The 12807-nt window shown below is 45.4% G+C and overlaps 1 protein-coding gene across 4 annotated transcripts in view; it reads left to right on the top strand.

Annotated features, from left to right (window-relative positions):
• The window catches only part of MYO3B (myosin IIIB), a 2253613-nt gene that overhangs the window by 1198041 nt on the left and 1042765 nt on the right, over positions 1 to 12807 (top strand). For all 4 annotated transcript variants that reach the window (XM_085645333.1, XM_085645331.1, XM_085645332.1 and 1 more), the window contains 2 exons: positions 6422 to 6526; positions 11657 to 11740. In XM_085645333.1, the coding sequence (XP_085501459.1) occupies positions 6422 to 6526; positions 11657 to 11740 (189 nt within the window). The remainder of the gene's footprint in view (positions 1 to 6421; positions 6527 to 11656; positions 11741 to 12807) is intronic.

The raw sequence follows: 12807 nt of genomic DNA, 5'->3' as shown, positions 1-12807 counted from the left end.
GAAGGCCTTCAGAGATAGATTGACGTCTAGCTGGCCCTCCCCTGGAGACCAGAGTCCTCTGATCTCTCACCTTTCACATGTTATTCCTCACAACCAAGGAGGGATGCATCCTTCACTGCAGTCAGCTGCGGGGGAGAAGGGAGATTGGCCTATTACAAGGTCAACTGTGGTCAGTTAACCAACACTGTAGATCTTAAGCTGCCTTTTCCAAAATATGGATGGCATCAGAAAGGCAGCCTTAGTGCTCAGCCCACTGCAACTGTAAGTTTCAATGTAGGACTGCATGTGCTACCTGGGGTGTTGTCAAGGAAGATGCAAAAACCACCCTCACTTGGATCCAGAAGAGGGCCTGAAACATTGGGATCATAGCCTATTGTCCTGGACTCGTTGCTGTAAAGGGAGAGCCCCGACTCACCCACATCCAAGATCATTTCAAAGAATGGAAGTGAATGAAAGGGAGTCAGGTGGGACTTTGACTTGTTTACAGTGAACTCCAGTGACGTCAGGAGTTCTGCAATCGCCAGGAGGTGGTCCACAACTGGCTGCGGTGAGACCGCCTTCAGCAATCAGTCATAGATACAAACAGATTCATGACCTTCAAAGATGGGCTATGAGCAGTGCCATCACTTTCACGAACACCCAAGGGGCACTGGTGAGGATGAAGGGGAGCACTGTAAAATGAAAAAGCTTCCGGCCCACCTTGAACTGCAGTTAATGCCTGTGGGACTGCATGACGGTTAGATTAAAATACAAGTCCTGCAAGACCAAGGACACCATCCAGTTGCTCAGGTCCAAAGCAGAGAGGAGCTGGTCCAACTTGAGCATCTTGCATCTGGCCTTCCGTAGGGAGGGACTGAGATGAGACTACAGAGTACCAAGATAGGCTTGAGACCCCCATCCTTTCTCAGAATGAGGAAATAGCGAGTAGCAACCACCGCCCTTCTCCACATCTGGCATCTTCTCTGTTGTATCTTTGGAAAGCAATAGGCACATCTCCTGTAGGAGGGTGGACAGGTGCTCCGCTGAAATCCGTTCTGGTATGGAAGGGTTGTTGGGTGAGAAGGAAAGAAACCAATCAATGGATCAGGATTTATAAAGCACGGCTAATCACCTGATAGGGTATGCAGTTGCTTGCAGGTCCAAGAGGCTTATTAGAAAAGCCAGGTTTTGAGGGCCATTTGGAATGCCGGAAGTGAGGTGAAGGTCTGGAGTTGTGTAGAGAGGCTGTTCCAGGTCTTTGCTTCGATGTGGAAGAAGGAGCGTCCTCCCCTTTTGCTTTGGTAGATGTGGGGAGATTGGGCAAGTGAGAGGGAGGTGGAGCGTAGGCTTCTTGACGGTTGGTGGAAGTTTAGACGGTGGTTAATGTAGGCAGGTCCTTGGCTGTGTAGAGGCTTGTGTTGAAATGGTAGGCCATAATCATTTTAATGATCTGCAAGACCAATTTGTCAGACGTGATGGATCACCAACCCAGGAGAAAATGTTGGGTCCATCCCTCCACAATATGGGCATAAGCCATTGAGGGCAAACCAAAGCAGTTTGTCTTCTGGCGTAGCTGGGTAGGAGGAGTTGAAGACTGATGCTCCTGCTGGCTTGCATGTTCTGTGCTGGTACTGTATCAATGGCCGAAAAAGACTGAGTTGCCTGCTGCATCATTGGTGGCGAAGACTGTGTATGCAACCCCCTTTAACAGCCTCTGAAATTCCAAAAATGTTTTTCAGCAGCCAATACCTCCAGGGAACACATAACTGGGGGTGTAACACAGGCCCCTGCTGCCCCTGCGGGGCAGGGGGAACCCAACACTTCAGGGGGCCCACATTCATTTCCAAAGCCTATGAATATTTATAACATATTGGAGACTTGGGGGCCCTTTACCACATTCTGCAGGGGGCAGGGCATAATTTTGCATTACACCACTGTAGCCTGGGCCGGACTGGCAGTAGCGGGCAGGCTGGAAGGGTGGGGCGCCATTTTTAGGTCTCACTGATCCAGCGCATGCGCTGCTCTGCGAGATATTTAGTTTGTGGCTTTTCAAAGTGCTACCACAATCTTTTCCTGGCCTCAAGCTTGCGTTCACGAGCACGTGCACGCGCGCAGCCGCCATTTGGCTTTCATGGCTCATTAAGCCTTGCTCTCCCAAGCACCTCGCTCTGCCCCTCCCCCACCACAGAGCGCGTCCCTGCCATCACTTTCGCTTTCTCTCGCAAGATAGATGCGTGTTAATTCTAACAATTTACATTACCCGTCCTTATGCTTGTGTCTATTTTCTGGGTGAGGAAATCCCTCGCAAATGCCTGAGAGTGTTGGAAGGGCATCTATAGCATTACAGAGAATGTCATAACTAGTAACTTAGAAGCACTTGAGATTCGGCGCCGTCCTCGTAATTGTTTTTTAAATATAGTGATATTTCTAACCACCAGTGACGGAGCTCTAGAGGAGTACACATATGAAACTAAATAACATTTTCACAGGGGAAATACCATATGCATGCCTTCTTATCTCATGTTGTCCTCTTTTTAGTTTGCAGAGTTTTGGCTCCCCACTGAAAAGCCCAGGTCTTCTTGGCAGGTCACGTTAGTTACTTTGTCTTGAGCAGCCTCGGCTCACACCTTATCAGTGTATAGCCTGATTAGGTTTGTCTTATTAGTTCATCGCTCATTTACCTTCACTGTCTTGCATCTGTTCCCTACACATTACTTCCTATTGCTATCTGTTTCCATGACTTGCTTTTCTTGTTGTCTTTGTGTTCTCTTCGATAACGCGTTTTATTTTCTTGCGCATTGTTTGAAATTCAGTCTTCCTCTTCTAAAATGGAATATAGACTTGGCCTGAGAGGGATTTGGTATTAATGAGAAATGTATATAATACTAATTTCATTGGAACACCTATTCCTGATTGTATTGGTTTTCCTCCTACTTTAGCACAGCCTCGTAGGCTCGCTTGGGAGTGTAATGTACTCGTTTTTTTTGTCGATCCGCTCATTGAGATAGGTCACCTTTTATTTACATCCAAGACATTGCATGCCACATCTCTTGTAAATGCCTCCATTGTGCTTTCAACAAAGATGACATTTTGATTTTTTTACGCCTTTAGAATAGACTTGTACCTAAGTGTTCTGTGCACTAAAATGGCTGCCCTGTTGGTAGAGAGTTAATTTTAAACTGCACTGGTTTAATGTGTACTTTCGTTAGTCCAGGTCATCTCTGTAAAATGTTGCACCTCTTTTATGTTTCTGGTAATTTACTGTATACATTTTTTTCGTCGTGTTTGCTCCTTAAGTATATTTCTGTTGTAAAGAGAGGTAGGATGTAATTTGGCTTGTTATATAATCCTTTCCTTCAAATGATTACTTTTAATTTCGGGTTTACGTTGTTATTGCAGTGAAGGAAAGTTTCCCCATGTTCATGCAGAGTGTGCAAATAGGAGCAAAGTTTGTTTCGGCCCATTGGTCCTTGGGATGTGTCACCCAGCTGAGTCAATAGGTCTCGCTCTTGGTACCTTATAAGTATTTAGCCATGCAACAGTTGATGTTGTTGCACCAAGGATATTGTGCTGCAAAAGTAAATACTTATAAGGTCCCAAAAGCGAGACCTATTGGCTATGCCAATGCTTGTGTTACTGGGGGCCAGTTATGCAATGGTGTTGCTATATCTGCCCCCAGTAACAAAAGCAGCAGGGGGGCTGGTCTGTCAACATTGCCAGGGCCGCTTTGGGTTCCCCATCCGTCCCTAACTGTAGCTTTACTATCTTTAAAGCATTTCAAAGTGAAAGTCCACCTTCACACCCAAGAGGCGTTACCTGTCAGAGGGCATGCCCATCAGTAAAGCCTGCACCTCACAAGAGAACCTAGGGGCATATGTATCAAAAACCGTATTTGCGATTCTCAAATAGCGATTTTTTGAGAATCGCTATTTGAGAATTGCAAATCGCAATTAAGGAATACCTTCCCATTCATTCCTATGGGCCAGGAGGCCTATAGGAATGAATGGGAAGGTATTCCTTAAGGAATCGCAAAATTAGCGATTCCTTATTTGTGTGATGCGAAAAAGGCTCATACATCGCGTTTTGCGATTTTGTATTCGCAAACGCTGTTTTCTTGCGAATCGCAGCGTTTGCGAATACAAAATCGCTTGATACATATGCCCCTTGGTAGACATAATCCAGGCACGACAATGAAGAACCACACTAGAGCCAACTGCCCTGTCAAGGCTATCTATGGTATGCAGCCCTGTGTGAATAACATATTAGGCCATGCCTTTTTAACGGTTAGATTATCACTTAATCTGCAATCTGTTTCACGACCTTTGATTGCCTATGGGGCAAGGGCACAGTAACGTGGATTCCCGCCCAAAGATCATCAAAAACCCTTTCCATGGCTGGAATCGTTGTGCATATCTGAACTTTTGTGCTATTATCTTAGCCCAGTCACCAGACAATTGATTGAGCAAATGAGAAAGTTGGTTGACCGTAACTGACCGGGATTGAGCCCGAAGTGAGCATATGTAGATGCTACATATGACAATGTGCCTAAACTCAGCCGAAGCGGCTGTCGTGATAGCTATTCCCTGAACATCTTTAATTTCACTTGGGATTTCTTTAAAATTTCTTAAACAGTTCCATCTTTATCCATATCAGTAGCCCACCAGAAACCCTGCCCGCTGCTGAGTGTGTAGCATTTACAGAGAAAGAGATGAACCTTGATCTGTATAAAAGTTCTGTCGCTCATGCCTCCTGCAATAGCATAATGTAATGGCCATCTATGAATGAACCCCATTCAGGATCACTTAGCTTTGTTCTCAGGCCCGCTACATTCGAGGAGAGTAAATTTATGATGTTGACTGTCTCAGAGCCTTGCCCCATGGGGTAGGTAGTCATAACATTACTCTCAGGTGTTTCACCCTCAAAATGACTAGGTCTACTTGCAGTTGGTATTGCCTTACCTCCTCTGTTACAGGGAGTGCCCAGCAGGGCCACTATCGATGCTGTAGGTTTATGGAGAGTTTTGCCACGTGTGTTTGTTGTGATGCCCTTCTTCTGGGTCTCACATAGTTAGTCTACTTGTGGCAGATCTGCTAGAGGGGTCGGCTTGTGTGGGCTGGTCTGTACGTGCAACGGTGGTTGAAGATGGTGGCTGGTGTATTATCAGGTACCCATTGCGGGAGGTTGAGTTTTAGACCGATTTGTGAACTTATATCCGGTCTAACCCTGTACTCCAAAGCCCTTCAACAAGCTTATAGTTAATAGTTAACAAGGTAGAGCCCTATATGATCGTACACAGGGTGTATGCCAGTGTGTCTGTATGTACCTAGCATATCCTCCCTAATGTTGGATCTACATCCTTGTACTTTCCTAAGCCATTGGATGGTTTAGTTAACGAGTGAATCATGCAATTCCCTTACATCTGGGGACATTGACCATATATATTATGGTGCCCTTTGTGGATCTCCGAAGACAGGGATGTTGAATTGGAATCGTCAGTGTAGGTTGTATTGGAACCAGACATTGTGGGTTATTTTAAGTGAGCGGGCCTTTTCTGTTGGAGACTTTTCTCTTCTACCCCCCGGACTGGTGAAGGGTTGCTTTGTTGGATAGGCGGCTCATTGGTGCCCCTATCTATGCACATGATGTCTAGTTGTTGAAATCCTAGAGGCCCAGTGGCTAACTGTCCCCCCCTGGTATGGTTGGAAAGTATAAGGTGTTTATTCTTCTCGGCCTTACAGGGATTATGAATCAGAATCGGAACATGAAGAGTGGTATTGTCCATTTTATAAGTTAGGGCTTAAGATAACTTGCCAATGCAATCCCTTAAGGTCTGAATATCGGTTTTTAATGTGTTTAGTTGTATGTTTAATTTCCCTTTATCAGAAGAATAGTTGTGAAGGAAATGTAATTGCATTTTATTGTGCAGCCTCTGTGATGAGAATAACTAATTGCTAACATCTGTTTCAAGTTGCAAAAACAAACCGGGAACCCCAAAGTGAAGACAGCTATACTTTCAAATGATGGAGAGCATATTCTATTTATTCAATGCCAATAAATGTATACATAAATCAGAAAATTAGTCCAGCGACCTAAATAGACCAAGTTTAAGGGAAGCAACACAGAGACGATCCTAAAATGAACACTCACATAATGTACCACATTAGTGATTGATATGTGAGGAATGAGAGTTTGGAGTGGAGGACAACCAATAGTGCTGTTTCCCTATAAATAGTTCCCTCTCTGAGGATGCCATCACATTAAGATAACAGGAAATTCTCTGTGAGATCCTATGGCGAGCAGTTGTTCCGTCACATTTCTTTAATAGTTGGTACTGCCCCATTTTGAAACGGCCATATTCTTGCTTTCACTTGCCCAATTTTTTACGTTCTGATAATATTGCTCATGAAATATGCTTTAATTTACATTTATTTTGTATTTTTAGTTTTCTAAGCTGTATCATGGCGTCAAGAGATCCTCAAATCCTCCACATATATTTGCTTCGGCTGATGCGGCTTACCAAGGGATGGTTACTTTCAGCAAAGACCAGGTGAAAAGTAGCATTTTTAAATTTTTGTTTCCAAAATGTGGCGTTGTTCGTGTTTTCTGTTACTAGAGGGGCATAAAGAAATGCTAACTTTTAAAGGATGCTGCACGATAAGTCTGGTATTGCTGACACAAAGCTGTCAAGTCTCATACATAGGTGTACATCCGCACACTACTCTTTTTCACCTGCACTCATAGCGGAATCTTGTTAAATGCAGTTGCTGATCTGCAGGAGATGACTGAGCTGCCTCAGTGGCCGGTAGCTCGTCTGCTTGGTACTCACTTAATGCCGTCACTAGATTTCCACTAAGGGCCGGCTTTAGCACTGGTGGCGCCCAGTACGACAATCATTTTTGGCGCCCCCACGCCCCATGACCAGCTCCTCGGATTCTCTCACTACCACCAGGCAAAAGGGCCCCTAATCTCTCCAATTATAAGTTATTGGTAAACATAGCACCCTCCCCCTCCCCCCGAGGTCAGCGCCCCCTGCACAGGTCAGCGCCCAGTGCTGCCGCACCAGTCGCACTGCCCTAAAGCCGGCCCTGTCCACTAATGAAGCAGAAAGCAGCTGAATTTACTGCCTTTTATAGTGCATTCAGTGCACCAATTAAGGACAGTGAGATGGCCATTGTACGATGGTGCTTGGTTTCAAACTGATGTCAACTTCTGCAGTAATAAGACACAGCGGCTCCTCTGCAAGCACTTAGAGTTTCCTGAGTGGTTGCCATGGTTGATGTGACCTCCTAGCAAATAATTTTGATTTTCAAAAATAAACTCCGAAAATAGGAGTTTGGTTTTTAAAACCAAAAAAAATAACGATTTTTATTTTTGGTATGTTTAGATTTTTACCGATGCGCCCAGACAGGAAAGAAAGTACCTCATAATAGCAACCATAAATAGGGCGAAGGTATGTCTGTTACTCGGTTGGTGTAAGGTTTCTGCCTGGAAAGCCAGCGGGGCCTGAGCCGCCAGTAACAAGATGGTTCACCCAACACTATTTAGGGCAGACAGACCATTACTTTGGCAGACAGGGTGATCTGACATGTTTGCGGAGCGTGCCACATTCACCAAACTCTAAATAACTCCCAAAGTTCCTGACTGTCTTCAAAAACTGGCTCCACACACAACACTCCATCTAGGAATCTTCACTCGATGAATCTACAGGCCATTCAAACGTCTATCACAAGAAGGCAGATGTCTGGGTGCCCATAACCTTAACCTCTGGAATGCTTGGTACTCTAAACCCATGACCATCTGACTCTTCCCGCCTCCACCTCCCCTTTACTTATCCCAAACCTCCTCCTACTGCCATGGGTTCCAAAAAAGACCCTTCTCTCCACTATCTTTTTCAATCCAGCTAACAGACTAACATGTCCACCACTCAAAATAATTGCATATTTCCCTGTACTAATTCCCCACTAATCCTGATTGGGGTCCGGAGTAGCGTGCTACCCGCTGGAAACCGATTCGACACCTCATCAGGGGTAGCAAGCGCTATATAAATGGAAACCTTCCCTCTTCTATTCGTCCACTATTCTTTTTCAATCCAAATAACAAACTCACATGTCCACCACTCAAATTAATTTCTTATCTCACTATACTGTATGCCGAAAAAGCAATTTGACGCCTCGTCAGTGGTAGTAAGCGATATATATATGCAAATACAATTGCAATCACAATCTACAATTCAGGAAACACATTCCTCTGTTTTCTTATGTCAGTAAGAACAATGATAGAACAATTTTGGATACCTGTGTTTTACCTCACATTTGTTTGGACTCTACTTCTACTCTCTTCTTTCCTGTGTTCTATAATGGCTGCATGGTGTAAATTTTAGCACTTTACAAAAATGAATAACTATACAGTATTTGTAAGGGGAGGCTAAATGTGTATGCAGTGCAAGACTTGGATGAAAAACTATAATACCCCTTGGACAAGCAAGCAGTGCTGAATTTTCCATTAAATCGATGAATACTTCAGCCATGGGTGTTTGTCTCACTAACCTCGTTACGAAAATGTCTGGCTCTGTTAGAATTCAGAGAAGGGTTTCCCTACAAAGTTCCCTAGTATTGAAAGGTATTCACATATTAAAACAAGCATTTACAATGCAATGGTCTCGGCAACATTCTAGGTAGAGCTATTGGTATTGCTCATTATTTTTTTATGGTTTTTGTATCCCTAAATAAATGGCATTGTCATTTCTATTGGCATTTGGTTTTTTTTTGCATATGTGATACCTATTACCTACCTATAGCGACGTCAGTTGTGGTGCCAGAGGAGTCAAATGATGCACTGGTGGAGCTGCTTAAGGGGCCGGAGAGGTAATAGGGTTTGGCTCCAAAGGAGATGAGCCTGATGGAGGCTGGAAGACTTAGCCCCCCCCCCCGAAATCTTTTTCAGCCCCCCACCCCCGAAATTTGGCTCTAGTTGCCTGCCTGATTGCTTGTTATGTTACTTGGTTTTTGCATAGCGCTCTTCTGCCACTGGTATGGCCTCACAGCGCTAGCGACTGCTGCCGGTCATTTTATTGGGGTGTTATGTCCTTGTCGTGTTGTTTGCATAGCGCTTAGAAGGCTCATAGTACTAAGAGAGGGGTGAAGGTGCGTTTCTTGCTATGTTACTTAGTTTTTGCATAGCGCACTTCTGTCACTGTTTTAGCCTCGTAGCGCTAGTAACTGCTGCCGGTTGTTTTATACTGATCTTGTTATCTCATATTGTCATATTGGAGTTAGGATAGCGCCTAGATTACTCCTAACCTTTTCAAACGCCAAGGGGAAAGGCAAGGGTTGTTTAATTGTGTCTTCCATACTCACTCAGCCCTTGTTAGAGCTGCATAGCGCTGCTAGCAGTTTCCCGATATATACTGGCGTTTTGACATCCTGGTAATATGGGTAGCGCTCCGACTGCTCCTAGACCTGTTTAAAGCACTAACAGGGGTCCGAAGGAGGCGAGGGGAGCATGAGATAACGAGAAAACAAGAACAAAGGAAACCTGATTTGGAAGAGAACGATGCGTTCTCTAGCACTTAAAACGCCCCCGGGAGCTTCGCAGCGCTAGGGGAGAAAGGGAACCTGAAGGGAGTGGGGGGCAAAGGGCAGATACTAGTTTTTGACGACTCCTTTGACACATCTACGAGGGGTATAAAGAGCTATGAACATACTAATGAGGATACAGCGGTATAGTAAACCATTATGACGATACATAGACATTGTTAAGTAGACAGTCTTACAGTCATATACATCGATATGCACATATACACGCATTCACACAGATGAGTGCACACAGTGCAAAGGTTGTCACACCCAACGACAGGGGTAGTTACATAGATTCTGGAATAAAGCATACATAGTAACACATAGATGCAGAGAGAAGCGTGTAACGACACACAGCTAGGCAAACACAGTCACTCGTGCAGGTACACATGGAACATAATCTACAACATTTAAAATGAATCACGTGATATAAACACAAGTTTACAGTTTGCGTAGCGCGCTGAAGCTACAGTTGTACCTCACACACAGAGGCGCAGAACACGCACACAAGGGATGGACGCTGTGGACGTGACACACAGACCTGAAGGTACAAATACCTTCACAGTAGCGCACAGAACACACGGATGTGGACCGGAACCTATTTTCATCATCGGGCTCCGACGCGGAGTGAGACAGAGAAAGACACGAAAAGAGAAAGTTGGAGGGAGAGAAGAGAGAACGAAGAAAAAGCAGTGAGAAAGGGAGGAAGCAGGCGGAAACTCGCGGCTACATGCCACATTCAACTTTTTACATTACAAAGTGGCACAGTTGCAATGGTGTGCGATTCGGCCCCCGGCGCCATTCAGAATGCAAATTCTGTTCAAAACAACGTGAGAGGGGGTGTGTGGCCAGCCAGACGTAATCGACAACAGCTCCTCTGTCACGGCAAGGAAAGTGCTGGGAAGGAGCCATGAGAACCAGCTACTCACCAGCACACTAAGCCGATCTAAACTCCGAAGCCAATTAAGCTGATTTCTGCAGCCCCCGGGGCCCGAGTAAGCCTGGATGTGGTCAGATGGCGCTAGTAGGAGACACCACCGCCTTTCTCCGAGGCGAAGCAGAAATGCCTCGGAGAAACGCAGTGGCTTTTTCGGATTCGGGGGCGTGTTACTTTTTCTCTCCTCTTGCCATTGGCTGTAGGAGAGAAAAACACACCTAAAAAGGGCGTGGCTAAAAAGTGGAAAGAACAGCAAGGAACACGCCCCCGAATCTGAAAAAGACGGAGCCTATTTGGAGGGACGGCTCTCTCCTCCAATGGCTGGCCTCTGTTTAGGAAGCCAGCCAATGGAGGAGAAGCAAAAAGAGAGGCGGGCTAAATAGCCACTCTAGAAAACATTAAATCTTCCGACTTCCGGTTCTGCCTTCGGCAGACCGGTAGTCCTCGACCTAAAAAGAAGCCTTTTAGAGCGTATCGCATCATCAAACATCCATAAGACATTGCATCCATCTTTCTTCCTCTTTCTACCAACTTGCCTTGTTGTATCCTAGTTTCCTTCATTTCCTAAAAATAGCAACGTCAGGGGCTAGGTACAACGCAACCAGAAAGGAGAAATAACTTTAGAAGTATAACTGAAGAAGAATTGTTATTTTATAAATGTAGACATTTCCAAGTTAAGTTTGGCCTCGTTCTGTGAGGATATGTGCTTCGGGTATGATTTTCCACCGGAAGCAAGTTTGGCGGGAAGCCTTGTGCGCCAGAGAGGCTTTGCTAAAGCTGAGCGCACCTCAGTGTGTTTCTGCTCACAGACTTCTTCAAATGAAGAGAACGCTTGCCACTGTCTGTCTCCTGTCACGAGAGATGCTCCTTTTGACACGCCCACTCACTGTCTTTATTCACACTCACAAATAACCGGGGTTATCAGCTTTCAGTATTGCGTGTATGATTTTCTTGCCAAAACACAGGTAACCTTTCATCTAATGCTCTCTTCACTCAAGCAATTTGCAACACGTGTTTCCGATAAATGGGGATGTCAGAATTGAATGCCTGAGTTGAAAAGCTTTTAGGTAAAAGGTCCATTATGCTGATACTGTAGTATAGCCTCAGAGTTCACCAGAAGTGCTGTGTTAATCATTTACACTTCATTATTTCTGTTCTGTGGCAGTGCATTATCATCAGCGGCGAAAGCGGTGCTGGGAAGACGGAAAGTGCACATCTGATTGTCCAACACCTCACCTTCCTGGGCAAGGTAATGCCTTAATGTCGAATGCTCCTGCCAAAGGGCAGGCAGGGTTAGCACAGGGGCCGGGCTAAGGCTAGTATTGTTTCTATTTAAATATTGTGTACAGTAAAAATATAATGAACACTTCAAAAAAGATAATTTTAACAAATATGCAAATTGTTTATGTATAAGCTCGCAATATACTTCATGATATATCTGCATGGCAGTTTGTTTCGACTCTTTTTGAACAGTGAAACACTGCAAGTTAAGCTGCATCCCTTCACCGTTAAATACAAGGTACACTACGGTGAAGTCACAAGAAAACAGAAGAAGAAAAGGTGAAAAACAAGAAAAGGGGGCAGGGTAGAAACACCCTGACCCCCCTAGGCCTGCTCAGGGGTTCCCACAAGGACCCCCAGGCTCCAAAAAAGCATTAAAAAAAAAGAGCGGCCGAATTCGTGCTATGTGCGCGAATCCAGCAGAGAAAAAAAAAAAAAACGAAGCGCGAGCTCCCGCACTTCGTTTTGTATAAGCCCCCGGGTGTACCAGGTGGGCCCCCCAAGCCCCGGGGACCACCACCTCCCCGGGGTGCTAAATATTCAAATACGGGGGTCTGTTGCCATAGCAAACTCTTCTTTGGCTTTTTGCTCTTGCTCTTGCTTCCAAAAACCAAAGCAAGATTGCTTTTGCTCAAGGGGAACTGCATGTCAGCAGCTCCCCTTGTGCAAAAGCAATGCCGGCTCCCGCAGGAGGTGGGGAGCCGGCAGGACCCTGGGGGCATTGGGGATCCCCCCATGATCCCCAACGGTGAGGCCAGGCCCTGGGGGATGGGGTCCCTGGGGCCAGAAGTGGCCCCTCACCTTTAATTATAATTTAAATAAACTAAAGAAAAAACAGAAAGGCCGGTCCCGGGGGAATGGGTCCCGCAACCATAATTGGCCTAAGGAGGGGGCCACGCGGCACCCCTCCAAAAATATATTTTTTTTAAAAGAAGGCTGGCCAGGCCCCGGGGGATGGGGTCCCCGGGGCCATAATTGGCCTCTGGAGGGGGGACATGTGGCCCCCTCCCAAAAAAAATTATTTTAAAAAAAACA

The sequence above is a fragment of the Triturus cristatus genome, chromosome 3_1 (assembly GCF_964204655.1).
Source record: "Triturus cristatus chromosome 3_1, aTriCri1.1, whole genome shotgun sequence".
NCBI classification, from domain to species: Eukaryota; Metazoa; Chordata; class Amphibia; order Caudata; family Salamandridae; genus Triturus; species Triturus cristatus.
The sequence above is the reverse complement of the archived record's forward strand: the minus strand, read 5'-3'. Positions and strand labels throughout refer to the sequence as shown.